This window comes from Tetrao urogallus (genome assembly GCF_951394365.1).
Source record: "Tetrao urogallus genome assembly, chromosome: 7".
Classification (NCBI taxonomy): domain Eukaryota; kingdom Metazoa; phylum Chordata; class Aves; order Galliformes; family Phasianidae; genus Tetrao; species Tetrao urogallus.
The window spans coordinates 7,710,352-7,730,260 of record NC_136820.1 but is presented as its reverse complement, the minus strand read 5'-3'; the positions used below and the strand labels follow the sequence as shown (position 1 = coordinate 7,730,260).

The window sequence follows — 19,909 nt, the reverse complement described above, 5'->3', positions numbered from 1 at the left end:
ATTTGTTTTTCCCCATTTGTTACCAAGTCTGACAAATCCACCCTTCTGTTCTTATTCCCTCCAGTTCTTACCCCTTCCCAGGATGACATTTCTCAGCTAAAAGCACAGCTCTGAACCCAGAGCCCCTGCATCTCTCATTGCTGTTTTCAGTGTGGTTAGTAAATCACATCATAAGCAAAAACTGAGTTTTCTGACAGTGGAAAATGACACAGCACATTCAGGGCGAGTTATGTTAGTTATTCCCTCATTACCCACATCCGTCACCTAGGAGGAAATAGTGCTCCCTCTCCTAACTTCCTTGAATGTTCCCGACTTGCTGCTCCAGCTCATCAGGCTCAACAGTTCTGATGAATAAGTCAGCTGCCAGCCAGTATCACTGCTCAACTAACCAGCCACATCAAGCTGCAAAACCTTCAGCAACACAGAAGACGGAAAACAGAATTTTCTAGTGCTGTTATATCCGCTCCTTCGCAGAGGAAAAGGTATCCAACAAATGAACAAAAATACAGTAATTAAAAAAAACAATTAATCAAATATTTGTCTTGAAGATGTGCAGGAGCCTGCAGCACCTGCCACATTATCATTCAGATCCTGAGGTTATTAACAACACTGTCAGGGGGAAGTTCTTTACAGAGAGAGTGGTGAGGTGCTGGAACAGGCTGCCCAGAGAGGTTGTGGATGCCCCATCCCTGGAGGTGTTCAAGGCCAGGTTGGATGGGGCCCTGTGCAGCCTGGTCTGGTATTAAATGTGGAGGTTGGTGTCCCTGCATGTGGCAGGGGGATTAGAGATGCATGATTCTTGAGGTCCCTTCCAACCCTGGCCATTCTGTGGAGAAAAAAAACAGAGGTCTAACATCTCGACATGGCACAGAGCAGTTCAGCTGGGCTCGGTCTCTGCAGATCCGTTCCAACACGTGCTTGCTCAAGACAAAACACGCAGGTCAGACGCAGAGCGCAGCTTCCCAGCATCCGCTAACTTCCACTGTGAGTGAAGCAGAGATGCCGGCAGCCACCACCGCACAGGGGAGCACAGGAGCTGCTCACAAAGCACCCAACAAATCGATCTGCTGCAATTAACAGCTCGCGACACAACTCTCCAAAACACAACCGCGCATACACGGGGCCACCAGCGAGAGACAGACGGAAAGAAACCACCACAACCTCGACGTCGGCTTTTCCACTCTCAGTTTCACCCCTTTACAAGGGAAACAGCTTAAGTCGTCCAGCCGAGACAAGGAACCAACCGGTCCCTCTTCCCAGCACAGCCCAAGAGCCCGCCCCGCTCTCGCTCTCCCCCGCAGCCGACGCCCTCCGTAAGGGCTCCGTAAGGGCTCTCAAGGGAGAAAAGGCAGCGCGGCGTGCCCACACCGCCGCCCGCCGACGGCCCGGGCGCTCGCAGGCAGCACGCGGAAATCCCCGCCGTGGATCTGCCGATCGCTCCGGGCCGGCTCCCCGCCGGCGGAATCGTTCCCCGACGTGACCGCCGATCGCCGCCTCTCAGCCGACGGCGAACAAACAGCCCAACGTGAGGCACCGCCGGGCCGCTACGGAGCTCCGACGCAACTTCCCACGTACGGCAGAGCCGCCTAAGGAAGACGGGAACGCCGGGCAGCCCCCGGCCGGCCTCACCTTAAAGTTGCTGGAGTTGACCCAAGCCGCCAGCTCGTCGATCACTTTGTCAAGGCGCTGCTGGTCCTGCTCCACGTCGGGGGAGCGGGCGGGGTCGCCCAGGTACTCCAGCAGCTCCTGGCCGACCTGCAGCCTGCGGCCCACGTCCTTCTGTTGCACCTGGGCGCAGAAATAGTCCATCCCCGGGGGCTCCATGGCGGAAGAAGTTCGCTCGGAAGGCGCCGGCGGGCCGGTCAGGGCCGGGGGGAAGCGGGGAGGCGGGCGGGCTCACGGCGTTCTTCGGAGAGCCCCGCGCCCCGGCTGCGCGCCCGGAGCCGCCATGCGGAGCCGCCTCCGGCCCCGAGACGAAGCTTCGCGTAGGGATCCGGGCTCCTCGAGGGGGCTCCCGGCCGCCTCCGCACGCCGTCCCGGAGAGCTCCTCGCCGCAGGGTGAGGAGGCCGAGGAAAGGCGGGCCGCTGTTACTGCGCGCAGCACACGGAGGCGCCCCCGCGGACGCCGCAGCGGCGAGGCCGGGCCGGACCTCCCATGCTCCCTACGCCGCGGCCTCCGGCCCCTCCCGCCTCGGCCCCCGGGCCGCGGGGCGGCTCCCAAACTTCGTCCCGGCGCCTCTCGCCGTACTTCTCCCTCTCCGCAGCCGGGCCGGGCCGCGCGACCCTTGCGGAACGGAACGGCTCCCGCCCTGCCGTCCCGTAGAAGTTGCGTCCCCCGCCCCGGCCGGCGCCAGCCAGACCAGGCGTGGCCTGCCCGGACCCCGCCCTCTCGGCGCATCCCTCCTCTCCTGCCTCGCTCTGCGGCGTTCCCGCCCCCCTGCGGGCCGTGCCCTGCGGAAGGACGCGCGTGCGCGACGCCGCCGCCCCGCGGAGCGGTGCCTGAGGGGGCGGCGGCTGCCGAGAGGTGGCGGGGCGGATCGCGCGGGTGGGGAGAGCCGCTGCGACGGGCGGGGAGAGCCGCTGCGGAGAGGGGAAGCGGGCGGAGGGGGAAAGCGGCGTCGTTCTCCTCCCGGCGCCGCCCGGACGAGCGTCCCGCAGCCCTTCGCCACGCCCTCTGCCGTGGCGTGAGGTGGAAAAGCCCGGGGAGCCGGCTCGGTAGCTACGGCGCAGCTGAATGTGCGGCGTAACAGACCCCCTGCGGGTCGGCTTTATTTAAAACGCGGGGCGCCGTGAGCAGGGGTTGCGACTCGGGGGTCAGATGCATCGGTCTGAACGCCGCCGATGCAGGAAGGGGAAAGGAGATGCCGGCGCTGCCCGAGAGCCGCGCTGTGGCTGCCGGTGCCGCAGGACAGCGGACGGCGGTTCCGCTTCTCACGCAACTGCTGCTCTCGGACGCGGCAGTCCTCTGTGGCAGCTCCGTTAGCCGCCTCAGTGCCTCGGTAGCGGTGAGCGGGCTCGGCTCCCCAGGGCAGAAGCAGAGGACTCGGCGGCTCCTTTCAATAGCACGAGGGGTGGTGTCGGTCTGCCGTCCCTTTGATTCTGGAGGCGTCACGTTACGCTACAGTGCGAGCTGCCCTTGGGACAGGCGATGCCTTCCTTCCCGCGCTGTCACGTACCCGGTCCTTCCCTCTCCTCCACCCCAGCTGGTGTTGTTTTGACCCTGTGCAAACGCTTCAGGGACATCGTTTGGTTTTTTTTCTTCTTTTACGCTGTTAGCCGTCGTGTCATGAAGGCTCCTCTTGGTTCCAGGACGAGGCAGTGCTAGCACTGCGGATGGGTGAGAGACTGCAGGAGCTCCGGGTGCTCCCTTCATTCGGCTGCGAGACTCAGGCAGGTTTAAACTCTCAGTTACAGGAGCTGCATCTCCCAGCAGGGGAACCACACCTCGCAGCACTTTAAACCAAGCTAATTGGTGCTACAGAGATCTCGTTTGCTTCTCACAAATCCTCTTTCCAAGGAGTTCTGTGCAGTCTTTCCCACGCGCTGATGTCTGCGTGACCTTGCACAATAGGCCTGGGGAAGGCATGAGCACAAGCAGCCCTTTGTTGATTTTGGTGTGAGCTGACAAATTTGGGATCCCATCCTTGCTTGTCTGTAGGCATTAAAGTAATAAAGATGATTTAAAAGACTATAGGTACCTTTGAAATAGAAATGTATGTATTATACTTTAGAGTTTATTATGATTTTTTTCCCCAAAAGATAATAAGCTTCTCATCTGGTTTTCACAGCTGGATTTCCCTACACATAAATAGGGCATGTGACTTTGGGCAAAGCTAAATACTTGTCCTGTGTGTGCGATGCCATGTACTAAGAAAGACTGTGGGAAAAGAAAGTGTGTGTAATTATGAATTCATCTTACTGTAAACGACCCAAGAAACTGCTGGAAATGGAAATAAAAGCAGCAGAAAAATAAAATTCTGTAGTGCCATATACACATTTTTTTTCAGCACATTAGAATCCGATTCTATGGTAGTGTCAGTTTAAAAACTGAATTTCTTACTGTGAGTTTGAAAAGTAACTGTGGAGCTAATAGGATTGGCTAAAGAGAGAGTAACTGAGTAGGTCACACTGGACTCTTGGAATAACAAGGGCTGTAAACAGTTTCAGTTCAGCAGACAAGCTTCCAAAAAAAAAATCCCCTAGGAAATTAAAAATTCACATTTAGTTACAGTCCAAGTTAACCTCAGCCTCTTAAAATGGAAAATCCTAAGTAACTCAATAAATGCGGGGAATCCCTAGCACTAACTTCTCCGAATTTCCCTTGAATCAATGCAAATACACTGATAAGGTAACCTAATGAGCTGCGAATGGCACTGAAACCGAGGGGAAGGGTAAGTACGTACTTGAAATGTTGGAAATATTTTGTCAACTCACACACAACATCACAAAGCTATGTGAAGTGCAAAAAGCCACACTGGGATACGCAGACATTCCCCCTCCCTCCTCCCCCCCCCCCCCCCCACACACAATTTCTTGTAAGAAGCACTTAAAAAACATAGGAGGAAATATTTTTAACAGCCTTGCTATAAAATCAGGGGACTGAACTACTGTATTTCATTCTATCATTGCCTGCCAGCACCACTGCCTTTATAGTGGATGGACATTGCGGATGGCCTTTTTGCTGCTGAAGTGTTGCTCGTGGCATTTGCCTTTGAAGTCCTAGCACTGAACTTTTGGTGGAGACAAAGAAAACCATGGTCCGGTTTTTCTCTCTGCCAACATACAGCAATTTCATTCGGCAAGTAGAGCTTCTGGATACGCTTTCCTCTTTTTTGGGTAAGGCAGGAGCAGCATTCCAGCGTTGCATCCAGAGCAGCCTCCAGATCAGACAAAGGACACGGTTCTGTCGTTAGAAGTTCTCACAGAGCCCTGGTGGACTTTATTCCCAGGGATGCAGGCTTGGCTCCAAGAAGAAGGCGTTTTCATTCAAGCCAAAGATCTCCTAAAGCCTCTTATGCTCGGTTAAGGAGATTGCTTCCTTTGGAATGCAATCTTCTTTATGATAGGCAAGCATGTGAGGGCAAATCCACTCTGGTGTATTGCTAACAATGAATAGTACTTTGCAGAGCAATTTAGCCCATAATTGAATGCAGAACCAAAATTTCCTTCAGTCCTCTGGGTATGGCTGGCCAGCAGTGTGAGTCATTAAGCAGGAGCTGAAGTAAATGACACTAATCCAATGAGGCGCATTTCCAACCTCAACTTCACATCAAACCTGTTTCCACGCCCCCACTCCATACAACAGAGCGGCCCAATCATTGCATGGAGTGTCCTGTTCTGAAAAGGGCAGGAATCGTGCTGGCAAACAGGCCGGAGAGGGAGAAAGCTGCTCTCTTCGTCCCTTTGGCTGACGAGGAAGTGTTCGGGAACCCTTCTGCCCTTTCCTTTCCCAGCGGTCCCTCCAGCAGGCTGTCCCACAGGGACTGTCAGTCACTGCAGCAGGCAGGCTGCCTTCCCGCACCGACTTCTGACAAATGCTTCCCGCACAGGAGATGTAATCCCGTTGGTGAAGGAACCACAAAAATCCCTTACGAACTCCGTGATTTAAAAGTCTCTTTATTACAGGTCAGAAGCATGGGCCTTAACGATAAAAATAGAGTGAATTTAAACATGAATCGTGCAGAAAGTTCCAGTAAATTACAAATGACGCTGCCTCAGCTTGCACTGGAGAAATCCATGAGAAAGTTGTCCTCCCATTCCTGCCACATTCCTCAGCAGCAGTCACAGTGCTCCTGCACCAGCTGGGCAGCTCCACGCAGCACTGGGATGGGGCCGTGCATGCTGCCTAGCAGTAAAGCTGCACAGCAGTGTGTGCTGATACAGCCCGTGTGCTTCACGTGTTCATAGGCTGCAGATCAGAGCACCCAGGGTTTTGTTAATGCTGTCAGGAGGTGAAAGTGTCATACTGTGCCATCTGAAGAAGAAATGTGTCACTGTTTTCATTGCTGTCCATGTTGTACAGGTATTTATTGAATATCTTTTCTTACCTTAATTGTAAAAGGACGATGTGTATCTGGTATTTATCACTGTTCATAACTTCTAAGAATGGTTTGAATTCCCCCCTCAGAGAAGAATATCAGAATAATGTAATACATATATATATATATACACAGAGTAATACATGTATTCTGAATGTAAATAGATGAGGACAGTAAGGGAGATCCTTCTGGTGATGTTGCAATATCTGTAGCAAGTTGGTTAAAATTAAAAAAAAAAGTTAAAGTCCATGTTGTCACAAGGCGTTGCAGATATAACTGTCTGTAACTGTCTAAACTGTACTCAGTGCCTTCTAACTTTTGCTACATTTGGGCTTCTGCCACAGATGAAGTTGCACATTTACTAGAGGTCATTTTCATATGCCTGTTTATTAGATGGTTAAAAGGTCAAATTATTAATCCTACAGAGTATATAATAATTTTTCTGATATATACTAAATGGATTTGATTGCAGAAATGGGCGAGGGGTGTGCAGACTCATGTCTGATTGCTGGATTGCTGCAAGGCATTCATTCATTTTTTATGGTCAAATATGTACATCTACAAACATGTAGGTGCTTCAATTACATAATTAATCCCGATACATCTTTTATGAATCATTTGCTAATTTTCTTGATGTGTGTGATACGAAGAAAGAAGAATAAATTCAAAGGTGATGAAAAACAGTAATAACATAGATCCAGGATACAGTGTCAGAGTTAACCCCAAAGCAGCCACTTCTCTTTTATCATGTTGGTCTGTGACATCCTCTACAATTTTCCAAAGCGCTGCTGCTTAGCTCTATCCTGTGTGTCATTTTTGTATATGGCAGAGGTACTTATTTGTCTCTATTGGTAGAGATACCTGTCTGTCATTTGTCAGAGGGTGATTGCCTCTCTTGTGCAGCTGGTTACTTTGCTAGCCCTTGATTGATTTAGCTTTTCCATCTGTAAATCTCTGCGACACGCCTGCATTGTGTGGATACAGTTGTGTAATGTTGCTGCACAGCAACTTTTTGGAAAAATCCATGACACAACAGCTCATCATGAGTCCATCAGTAGAAAAGTTTCTACCTTGTCACATGTAAGAAATTGACCAAAAATTATTGAAAATACTTACAAGAGTGTTTTCAATGTAGATGCAATTCCCAGTCAGGTTTCTACAGCAGTTTCTACAGCTGTTTCTACAGCAGCATGAAGGAACTGGAAAAAGATCCAAACTGCTTGGCTCATCTGACCTGAAAAGTGAAAACCAGGCAGCACACAGTGTACTGCACAGCAGTAACAAGGGACACGTGTAGCTGGGTATATTTTGGCCTTGGACCGCCAAAATCTCTACTCTTGCAAAACAAGTCATGGCACTTTTATCTGTGTGAAACTTACAAGAGAGTAAATGTGCCAAACTGCGTGAGAAAAAGTGCTTTTTGCTCATCCTGGTAATGCCAGCATGCCTGCAGACCGTGCCAGCATCTACACAGAGCAACCACTTCTTGCTGCTTGGAGTTAAGTGAAGGGAAAAGGAAAATGTGTGTTGTCTTTGATTTGGCTTTTTTTCCTTCCTGTAGTGCAAGTCCTTGCTATCAGTAGAACCAGATTCAGCCATCAATCATTACTTGAGCAATTCCTGCTTTAACAGGATTGACCAAGAAAGGTTTTCTCACACAAGTAGAGTCTGCAGGATTCTTCCTCAATAAGGTAAAGTTTTCCTTGCATCCATACAATTTAATACCCACCTGAAGTTGCATATGTATAGTTTAATCTGTGGTGGTTTGAGTTCTTTTTCTCACAGGTAGTTGTATGCATTTACATTTTGGAACGAGTTTAAACTGGCTGAAGTTTTTGGCAGTTGCCTAATTTTCATTTCCTCCGGTCGGTGGAAAAAAACCTGTCTGGCTGCTGGAGAGCTCCCTCGTGTGGTGCGTTTTCCGGAGCCCTGAGCGAGTATTTCTGGTCAGAGGCACGTAGCTGAAACTTTACCTGCCCTATCTGTTACTGATAATGCTGTGCAGAAAAGGAAAGAAGCCAAGACAGCAGTTGCTAGAAATATTTTCTCCTTGGCTGTCCACCCTTCTCACATAGAAACTTACTAGGTTTGCACGGATGCAAATATAAATTGGTATTTGAGGCTGATACCTATAAATAATAAGAATGAAGTACTCATTTGTGTTCTAGAACAAAAAAAAAGCCAGCTACGGGTAATTTTTTTCTTTTTTTCTTTTTTAACCTAAGAAGAGTGACTGACTGTCCTTGCCTATAATTGTTTGGAATCCCTTTGTACTTGGGCTGGTGCTGAATGTGCAGTTTAAAGCAGATGCACTTAGCCCAGTCATCAGCAGCTCCGACCAAACGCACCATTATGGATCCATGCCATAGAACGATGTGCTCTTACTCAATCACTTTACATTTCAGAACTCAGGAGGAGCACGATTGGCTCGGAAAAAGAACATCGGGACATCCTCCCTTCCCCCACATCCCCACCTCCTGCGCTCACCTGGGAATAGATGCAGATCTGCTGTGCCAGGGACTGAAGCAGCAGCCACAGAGCCTGCAAATTTCATGTGCAATGCAGTGAAGTCACGGAGATTGGATTCTGTGGCTCTTGGGAGAGAGGCTGAGTCATGCTTTGTGCTACCTCTGCACCCAGGGAGTGCAGAGGATGCTTCTGAGGATGGAGATGATGCGCTGCTTTCTTGTGGCTGGAGTTCAAGGCATGCTGGTGGTTTGTCCAGAGCTAAAGTGAATCATACTATTTTAGAGTGAAATGAAGTAGCAGCTGTAATTGCAGCTATGAAAGCAGCAGTGCTATAAATGAGGTAAAATCACTGAAAAAGTAAGGTGGATTACAGGGGGAGATAGTAGGGTTGTTTCTGTGTGTATGTGGGGTCTGAATGGACTATTTAAATTAATTCTAATCAGATCCATAGTGTTTCAATGAGCAACAGAAAGCTTACTTCATCAAGAAAATAAAGCATCTTGTCACATACCAGTATCTAGCCAAGAAACAACACATTTATCACAAAATGAACAAGTCCACGCAAGTCAAATGCAGGCACTTTTTGAAAACTGGGGTTGGATTCAGATCCTATGGACTGACCTGATAAGAAGTTGGGCTTGGTACTTTTATTTTATTTTTTTAAGTTGCAGGAAGAAGTTGATGTGTTTATGTGGTTTTTCAATGAAAGTACATGTAAATACCAGTTAATTTAAATAACAAAAACAAGTAAAAGTAGTTATAGAGTCATAGCATGGTTTGGATGGGAAGGGACCTTTAAGATCACCTAGTTCCAGCCCCCTGCTATAGGCAGGGATGCCTCCCTCTAGACCAGGTTGCTCAAAGCCCCATCCAGCCTGGCCTTGAATGTCAGAATGTAAATGAGAAATTGCCATACGTACACATATATGTGCAAGTTATCTTAAAAACAATCATTTTCAAAGAACTGTTAAAACAGCTTCTAACTGTTACTTGGCATTCATTGAATCCACGCAGACTTTTTGTACCCAAGTACAGTCGCACAGATCCACGATAACAGAATTGGACTCTTTTGAATGTGCTTTAACTGAGTAACCATAGTGTCTGTGTCAATTAAAAATTATACATATATTTTTTAAATAATATTGTATGACTCACAGCAGAAACATTGTTACATTCACTGCCAGTATTTGAACACAATAGCCTCCCTATTTAGAATTAAACTCTTATTGAAATAAAAATTTCTGCATATGGGCATTTCTGCCTGCAGATGTATCCTGTATGCTCTGGATTTTCCAGAACACGTGCCCACAGCACAAGTGTGTGTGCAAGGGCGTATCAGCTGTCGGCATGCCATCAGATAGGCAGCACTGTCTGTATCAGCACACCACACGTCCACCTTTGCAGCGAATGCCTGAACCTCCCAGTCTATTCCTTCTCACTGATGTCACACCAGGCACTCTCAGAGAATCAAAGATGGATATAAATGGCAGTGATTAGCCAGCCACCACTTATGAACAGAATTGAAGTTCGTCTAGCTCAGATACATGCTTCTTTTCAACACATTGGCTGATTATAAACTGGTTTACATACCAGTCTACAACCTAATCCTTTGAGAAGAAAGATTGCAAAGCCTAAGCTAAAATAATGTCAATCGAGTGACCAACAGCTTGTTTTGTGTGATGAAACTGTTCTCCATTTTTAGGTCTTAGTGCTGTAATATTTACGGCATGGGGCAGCTGGGCAGCACACTGCCACACACAGCCTTGTGCTCTGCAGCATCTCTGAGGTTCCTGCTACTGCACGTAGGAGAACTTCTATCCCACTTCTGTTACAGAGCTACGTGGCCAAGGAGGGGTAGGAGCTGTAGAACCAGTCTATCTGAACTACTGATTTAAATTTGAGATGGACCTGAATGACAACATCTAACATTCCAACGCACAGTTTGATTTTCCACCCACAGTTCATTTTTGTTCCTTTCTGCGGTTTTGCTGTGGACCGATGTAAAGGTGAGGAGTAGCTTTGAGACTTGAGCTGTAAACTTGGGCTGAGTGTCAGAAATCCAGAAAATCCTGCTGTGATGAGGTTTAGCATCAGTTCTTACCTAAGTGCAACTTCCCTTGATTGCAGTGAGTGTTGCTTACGTATGAATTTCAGAAGTATGCCCAAAAATAGGAATGAAGAACATCTTGGCAATAGCTATAATTCCTCTTATTTACTCAAGCAATCCTAGGGCATGATGACATTCTCAGAACTAGCATCCAGTTATATGTATTTTTGGGAAAGAAAAGTCAAGACATTCTTCAAACAGAAGATAAGAATTTATTATTCCCCCAGTCTGACTTGTCTCAAGTCAGATGAAAGGAAACAGTTTCCAGATTATCTATTTTATAAAAGCAAACTCTTCAGTAAGTCAGATCTTGATAGTGGAAAAGACTTTTGGGGAAGCTATGACATTCCTAGCATTTTGTAGCACTCCTTTCTTTTCCCTGAGCTCCTGGGAGGTTCACAAGAACTGTGCTCTCTGCGTTTCCCTGGGACAGACTAGAAGGGAAACATTTTCCCTTTTCAATGCAGTGTCATTGATATCTTGATGCTGCTTTGAGAAATGTTAACTTGAGCCCAGAGAATGAAACAGACACTCTGACTATGCCCACACCATGTTTGAGGTTATTCTATCCATGTTCACAATGCAGGGAGCTTCTAGACTATTATAGAGATGTCCATACATAGGGATATGCTAAAGGCATGTCAGAAAAAGAAACCAGAAATGGGGCACTGAAAGCACTTTTGAGTGTGCATTTGTTCAAGTTTATATGCACTTAAAGATGTGAGTGTGCAAACCAAAAGCTATCTCCAAGGCACCATCTCAGGCACTGCAGTGTTTGTATGGTTTTGTGATCATATTCCTGGCCAGATCCCAAAGCCAATATTATTCAAGACAAAACACTTTTGCTGTCCTTACTATCATAAGCTGTAGCCTAACAGAGGCTGTTGCAGTCAACTCCAGAGAATAATGCTGCCATAATACTGTTCCCTGTTGTTCTTCAGAAGCCACTCAAAACCTAAATTGTGCCTTCCTCTGTACAGTTTTAGAGTATCCTGCAGATTCTTTAAAATGCAACAGCTAACAGACAACTATGGGTAAAAGCCAAAGCTAAAGTGTAGGTGTAGATGTGGTGGTTGTGCTTGCCTGCCACCAACATGGCCTTTTACTTGTTACTGTAGGCAGAAGACAGATTCTGGATCCAGTGGAAAAAAGACTAGGAATGAATGCACCCAAGTTAAATGGCTTTTAAGTATATGTTAATATATAGAATAATAGATCTCGGACCTTCCAGTGCTGGCATGTGGTACTGAGGTGCTCCCTTGTGTCTTGCAGATGGTGTGGTGAGCACAGCCAACAAAAGCTAAACATCCCACCTATGTGGCAGAATTTCTGAAGAAGTACATCACGGATGAAGGCATGCACAGATGGTGCAGGCTGCAGCACAGTCCTGTTGGCTGTACGTTGTCCTAGCAGCGATGCTCTTGAGAACAGACCAGCCCAGGCCCTCCGACCATGTGTGCTGCTGGGCACTGCCAGGAGGATGCACTGCTGGCTTCATGGGGTTGCTCTCCCAGTGCCTGGGCTATGCAGGAACAGTGGGCAGTGGAGAGTTGGGGCTTTTGGCAGTGCATGATATGACAGTATGCTGCAGCATACTTCCTTGTCAAGACATGCTCAGTGCAGGAAGATCCAAGAATACCATTATCATGAAAAGGTTTTTCTGAGCCATAATTGCTTCTGGTAGCCCACGTAAACAAATATTGAATCCAAACTATACTTTTCCATGAAGAAGCACCCCCCACTGAAACACAGCACAGACAGCATTGCACAGAACTACACGGCGGTTATGTAATCTTTGCTTGAATCCGGACTGTCTTCATCGACTTCAAAATGTGTCTGCAATCTCTCTTTACCAGCATACGGCTCTCGGCAGGTGTTTTGCCTGAAGAGTTATGCAGCAGTGAGTTGTCTGAGAGTAATCAAGCCAAAGCTCATCATATGGTTTCAATAGAAGTCTGTTCCTGATAGTTTAAATATTTTCCAGCTTTAATTAACTAAGTTGAACTGCCTTTACTCAATAAATACCCCGTTATAATTTAATTGCAGATTTACTTTCTTTCCATAACCACTAAATAGCAGTTGGTTTTATGAGCCTTGTTTTAATCCCACACTGATGGAAGTCCATTATACAATAAAATCTGACTTTGCTTCAGACATCTTCTGGTCACTGCATTTTATTTCACATGTCAGTGGTCATAAAGCAGAGAGCTGATCCTGCAACAAGGAGAAAATCCGATACCAAAGTAATACACAAGAGCTTAGTACAAGTGTAAGCTGTTGGCTCCGAGAGATGAATTTTGTCAGCCTGGCATTTGCAGTTGGTAGTAGATTTATAACATACACCACCACTCTCAGGAAATAAATCAAAAGCATGGCACGAATAGTATTACTTTTAGCTTTATCTTGTAGCTAGAAGAAATGAGATTCCTGTTACTTTTGTTAGTATCCCTATTTAATTAGGCAGTATGGATGGCAAGGGTGGAAACGACATTTACACGCTAATTGTTTTCAAAAGCTTTTCATTCCCTTCTGTAAATGAATTTTTAAGATAGAAGGGGAAAGTGCATTTTATTCCTGGACAGTAACAGCACTGTGGGCTGTATGTTATGGCATTAAAGCTACCTGTGTGCTGTCACCATCCATGCACTGTGCTGAAATGCAGAGCGAGTTGGCTCCAAGCGGTGCTGGTAGAGGTTTCCAGTTTGGGAACTGGTTCTGGTGGGATTACATCAGAATCTGCCTCAGAACTGTGCCTCAGATAAGTAACTTTGGACCTTTCTGCCGGTCTTCATCTGTCTGCCTTCATCATGTACGTTGTTTTAGACAGAATTTTGTCATTTGCATGCACAGCACTTCAAGCAGCAGCATCATGTCCCCTGACTGAGTGTTCTCTGCAGAACAGGAATAGAAACATCGGAAAATCGAGACAATGTCAGCCAGGGGAGATCCTCTCAGGTGTAAGAAACACGTGGCTACCTCCATTTTGAAGTTGCCTGTTTGGTCCCTGGAAATATTCCAGCTGCCCTAAGAGTTGCCCTAACTTGTATCATAACTGTTGTTTCCCATAGGACCTTTCAGCACTAAACGTGAGAGGTACTGAAGAACATCTCAGCCACACCTCAGACTGCTTTCCTGCTGGCTGGCATGCTGAAACATCCTTAGCAAATAACTGAGGCATTGCTTCATTTGTTGGGAAGACCCTGCGTGGTGACTAGAAGTAAAAGGGGAAAGACAGGGATAGCCAAGGGCTAGAATGTGTCAGTGGAATCTACCAAAAGAGAAATCCCTGGTTCTTATCTCGGGCCTGGCATGAGAGATCCTCCAGCAAATGACTTCTGTCCTGTATTTAAGACAGGTCTGTTCAAACATAATTCCTTCAATTATTGCCTATCTTTATTACAGAAGGGTTCCTAACTCTTTGCATAGACCCTTGCAAATAGCTACAGTACTTTAACAAGTATTACAGCAAATACAACCACACTCCTGGTGTCCTTCATTGTACAAATTAAAAGCTGGGAAAAAAAAAAAAAGGACTAGACTTGGTTGGGACACCCCAAATGTGATGCTTTTTCACAACAAGTATTCTCAGTCATCACTTCAGCTTGCAATAACTGCCCACAGTTCTCCATTCTTACAGCCTTTTCCTAAAACAACAACATTCCTATTTCCTCTTTCTCTGCATGTAATCTGGCTAATGTGCTGTTTTCTGACATGATTTATTATTCTGTGTGAGTCCATGAGAAAACAGGAGAGAAAGCAAGTTGGAGCAAACTTGTTGTTATCCTGTGATGAGGTACAGCGTCAGCATGCTGCTACAAGAGTGCAAATTACTGGGTACATGGGGAGTGTTTTTGAAAATACATCCTGGCCAGCTAGAAGGTTTCACTTCGGTTTTTATCTTCCTCCTTAACAAATAGTACATCACAAGCCCAGCTCTCACCAGGCTGTTTTTTGGGAACGATGTGTATATACTTAGACTTCATGGGAGTTTTATAAGAACAGATATGGTTAGTGCTGAATCACAGCATACCTCTCTGGGCAATAAAGCAGAATGAAAATCATACTGAATCATCTACATAGTAAAGAAAAAACTTCTTTAGCTGCTTCATCCCAGAAAATAGGTTCCTCATTAATTACTGATAAACTACTGTGCCAAGCAGGTAATACTGGCAAGGCTGAAATGGAAAGAAAAATGATGGTCATGAGATTGAGCGAAACACACCATGGGAGAATGAAATGGCCTGCTCTGATGACTCACATTCAGCTAACCAATCTGAGCATAACACCTTTGAACACTGCAGAAGGCGGAGGAAGTAGATTCTAGAAATAGGCAGAGAAGTAGAGACAGAATACAGAAAACACAAGAGTGAGAGTAGGCAGAAACATGCATATCCAAAGTCACTGGAGTTGCAGAAAGGCAAAGGATTCTGCCAGTAAATAAGCAGTTGGCCTGTACGTTTTACTTTGAGAGATTCATTTGACTCCAAGGACAATTTTATGTCAGTCATCCCTAGTCACTGTCAAGTTCCTAGCTCCATAGCTCCTAGGTAGTGATGGCTGATAAACCTGTCATGCCTGCGTGAAGAATGGAAACTAATTAAACGTTATTTAAACAAAATATTTGAAGTACAAGTATACTATCCTGTGTTTCCTGAAATACCTTATTTGTGCATGTCAGCATCTCTCTGTCTGGAAGCAGAAGAAACAATGTCAAGTTGTGAGGCTGACCAGTTTGGAAGGAATGCCAGGCTGCAGTTTATTCCAGTCAGTGCAACTAAAAGAAATGTTGCATATGCAAATCAGCTGAATGTCTGATTCCACAGTTACACCATTTTCAGTCTGCCTAAGTGTCAGTAGGAACTTCCAGGGCCTGCAGAGGGAATGCCAAGCAGACCAACCTTGGAGTTGGAGAGGTAATCACCAGGGGTAATCTCCTGAGCTTCGCAGAGCATGATGTGCATGCTACATTCCTTACAGTGACATTTTAGGTGCTAGCATTAGTCAAGCCACATCCAGATCCTTCATGCCAGGATGAATCATATATTCTGAGCAGTGAACTGGAACCTGCCCTAATTTATATAACTTCTGCAAAGGTGTTGTTGCCTGAAGTGCAGTCTCCTAATGCAAGCCAGCTCTCCCAGTGTCTCTCACACAATCCCCTTTAATGTCTGAGTCAGCCTCTGTGATGTCCTATGGCTGTCCTACCGTGATTAAAAAACAACATCAGTCACAATTACCTCCTTTTGTGAGGAAAAAGAACAGAAATAGACATGTACTGTAACAATGCCCTTGATCAAACCATCCTCCTTTTCCTCCTTCTGTGCAATTGGAGTGCACTGCTGATGCTGCATCTCATTGCCTGCTTGTACCACAAATGTCCACACATGGCCAGTAGGAGAATGATGAAATAGATGAAACCACATACTTTGCATCTTGCATTTTGAAGTCTGCACAAGTCTCAGTTTGTGCATCATTTCTCCTTTGAAAATTGCAAAGCAAGCATTTTTAGAAGGAATCCTTGGGCAGCACTGTTGGTAAATCCTGTTGCCATTTCTTTAGCCCTGGATTTTTGTGGTCGGACAAAACTTTACAAAAAAACTGGCTTTTGTAACATTACATAACAGAGAAACTTTGTTCTGATTCATAACATTTGGAATGTGTAAGATAAAAGCCTGACATTACGGGCAAGTTTAGCAGTGAGATATGAGAATCTTTGCTGCTTTCAGAAGTGCATTTCCTGTGTTGTTATTAGTGGTGGCTCCTTGTAACGCTGTCAGTGTGGGTGCTGAGAAGATGTCTTGAACTGGGAAAAGGCACAACCCCCTTTCTGCATGGACCATGGAACAACCATGCTCTCAGGGGCTTCTGTATTTGATTTGGCCCTTCCAGTTTGCAAGGTCTCAAGCTGTTTTGAAGTTGTTTTCACCAAATAAGGCCTGCAGTTGTTCTTTCCACGGTGCCTTCCTGGGAGCAGTTCCTTCAAACCCCACATTAAAAGGAGAAATCTGGATTTTTACAGCTGTAAAAACAGATTCTTTCACTCCTCCTTGCATCTTTGCCATCCCCTCAGATGTAAAATTAGGCGTCAGTCCCTGCTGGCACATTTGAATACTGCTCCAGCAGCGTGGGCCTGCTCTGTCTGGCCCATTCTGGCAGACACTTCCCTCTCTGAGCTTCTCTCTGCATAACAGACTTCATCCATGCAATGCCAAGGGCAATGTGCCCGGGTGGGAATCCAGAGGATAGATCCATAGGAGCATGCTCCAGTACGTCCACTTTTGGACATATCATGTAGGCTCACAGAATCACAGAATCACAAGGTTGGAAACGACCCGCAAGATCATCCAGTCCAACCACCCTCCCATTCCTATCAGTGCCACAAGCACTAAACCATCTCTCATAGCTCCTCATCCAGACGCCTCTTGAACACTGCCAGGGATGGCGACTCCACCACCTCCCTGGGCAGCCATTCCAGTGCCTGACCACCCTTTGAGAGAAAAAGTTTCTCCTAATATCCAACCTAAACCTCCTCTGGTACAACTTCTTGCCATTTCCTCGGGTCCTACTATTTGCCTGGGAGAAGAGGCCAGACCCTTTTGCACCACAACCTCCCTTCAGGAAGTTGTAGAGTGCAGTGATGTCTCCCCTGAGCCTCCTCCAGACTGAACAATCCCAGCTCCCTCAGCCGCTCCTCATAAGACTTGTGCTCCAGACCCCTCACCAGTTTCTGGCTGCTTTGTGCAGTGATAGAGCTGCAGGTATTTGGGCTATGACTTTCTACAGGCTCTTCTCTACTGCCAAAAATATCATACTTCCTTGTCTGTAGAAAGGATTGCACGGCAGTGTGAACCTTCCTGTTGCCATAAAGAACCACAGAGCTGAATTTCAGCAGGGTTTTTGGGTGAACTTGGCCAAGTGAAGGTATTTCTGTTGGGATCTCATTCACCATCCTGCTTTTTCCATGTAGCAAGATGTGACCTCTCTATACTAACACACATTCTGCTGTCTAATGACCACATCCATTTCAGACCTATTTCAAGCTCTGTGAAATGATTTCTATTTGAATATATCATGTTTCAGGATAACAAATACCCCAAATAGAAAATACTACTAAAATAAACGCTAAGTCAAAGATGACTTGTAAAGAATCTTCCTCAATTAAGGAAATTTAATTTCTTTCATACCTTCACGTCCAGTAAAACTCCCAGTCTTCCAACTACACATGGAGCTTTCTAGTCAAAATTTGTAGTTGTAATGTAATAAACAGGAAAAGAACATTTTCTTGCATTAAATATACAGGCAAAAAAAATATACAATTTAATTACAGAGCATAAAACACCAACAAAGGAAAATATGAATTTCTACTTCTTTGAAGGCTGCTCTGTCCTTTGATGCAAACATTTTTTAATGGAATTGATGGCATAGTCAGAGCAAGTTCTTTATAAAATGTGAAATTCAATGCTTTAAATAAAGCAAGCAATATCTTACAGTGAATAAAACAAAGTTGCTGCTTTATGTATACTCTGTATAACAACGATTAAGAGATTCAATGTTACCCAACTATCTTTCTTCTGTTTTGTTACTTCCCATCACTGACATGTTTGCACTCTTTGATGTGAAAACACTTTGGCTTTTGGATTTGAAGGGCCAGCTTAATTAGCCAAGCTTGTGAGAGCAATTTGCAAAATTAGAAACTCTTTCCCGTCATGAATAAAGAAACGCATACTTAAGTTTTGGTTGTTTCTTACTTTAAATTGCAAACAGTAAAACTACCATATAGTTAGGGGAAGAATATATTAGAAAAACTTATTTTTCAAGGTTATTAATACTTTATTCTTCTAACTTCTAATCTAATTAAAGATGTGATAACATTAGAGTGCTATCCATCTCCTGCTGGGAGCTTCTGAAACCCTATGACAGTTCAAGGGAAGGTTCATAGCAAGAATAAGTGCTGTGTAAGACGAAATTTTGTTCAAAAAGCAGATGTTTGATTTTTCATCTACTTTCTGTGCAGTATGACAGGTACTTTGTTTTCCATTCCTAGGGGTCAGAATTATTTTAAAATACATAATTTATGTATGCAAAGCAGAACTAACGATGTATTAAGCAGCAGTTCAACACTGAACAAAGGCAGAACAAGTCTTTTTCTTTCTTTCAACAAACTTTCAGAGAAAAGCTCTGAACATTTTTCAAAACACACATCATAAAGTTTGCACCGAAATGTGTTGGCTGCAAAGTTTTCATGCCAAAATCAGAGTAAAATATTCACACGTGGGTTGTTCAGAAGATTATATGTGCAGGATTGGATTCAGTAAAGGGCTGTGTGTGTCTGGGATCAAACAGTGATGATATTCCTCATTATGTTCACCTCTTCTTATGCATAGCTGCCCTGCAAGCAATAGCATTCCATCAGCAAAATTTCCTATAGAAGCACTGCATCATTTTAAGCAGAAAGTACATTTCCAGAGCCAGAATATGACTGCACCTTAGTATGCAATATAGAAGTCTGTAGGAGTCTAAGGAAATTGAAAGCAGTTTTATTCAATACATTGTAAGGAGAATTTTAAATGTTTGTATTGATGCACCTTGCCCTAATCCTGACCTTCAGCTTTTGGAAGAGATGTTTTAATCGCTTCTCAATTATTTATTATTGAGTGTTGCTGCTGTCTTCTACAAGCTGTTCTGCTTTGTAAATCTTCTAAAACCACAGAGATATGAATTGCATGAACATTAAAAACAATGTGTTAAAACTCTTGAAAACACTTTTGCACAGAAGAGAATTTTACCACCTTTTTAATGGCCTGGCTGGTTGGAGCAGCCAGAGCAGATGTCACTGACCAGCACTTGCTCTGGTCCTCCACAGAGCCATGGGTGCTTAAACTTGAGTCCAGACACAAATAATTGTATTTAAAGGGGATTACTCCTCACCTGGACCTTGCTTCCCTTTCCTGTGTGGTCCTAAATAGCTCTGTTCTGGCCTCCTTGGTGTCCCTCTGGTCTTCCAGATGGGGAGTGAGGAAGAACCAGTTTCCCAAGCAATATTAACAAAATAAAACAGCAATCTCTTACCAGTACATCACCATGTCTTGCAAATGTTTCATGACTTTAATATCAGAATAGCTAGGAGAATTTTATATTTTCTTTTAAACAGGTAGTAGGACTAGACGTGTTATTTAGTTCAGTCAGAGCTGTTTCTGACTTACAATTTGTTTTTTGCATTCCCCAGTTTTGGAAACTGAGGCCATGACTCCTGAAACTCATGTCAAAAGGTAGTGGTGATAAAAGATTTGGAATT

The 19,909-nt window shown here is 45.3% G+C and overlaps 1 protein-coding gene across 9 annotated transcripts in view; it reads right to left on the bottom strand.

The window, feature by feature from the left end:
- CLASP2 (cytoplasmic linker associated protein 2) overlaps positions 1-1,824 on the bottom strand; it is a gene marked incomplete at both ends in the record, with an annotated part of 129,532 nt that extends 127,708 nt beyond the window's left edge. For all 9 annotated transcript variants that reach the window (XM_079537951.1, XM_079537963.1, XM_079537960.1 and 6 more), the window contains one exon: positions 1,630-1,824. In XM_079537951.1, coding sequence (XP_079394077.1) covers positions 1,630-1,824 — 195 coding nt within the window. The remainder of the gene's footprint in view (positions 1-1,629) is intronic.
- Positions 1,825-19,909: the final 18,085 nt, after the last annotated feature.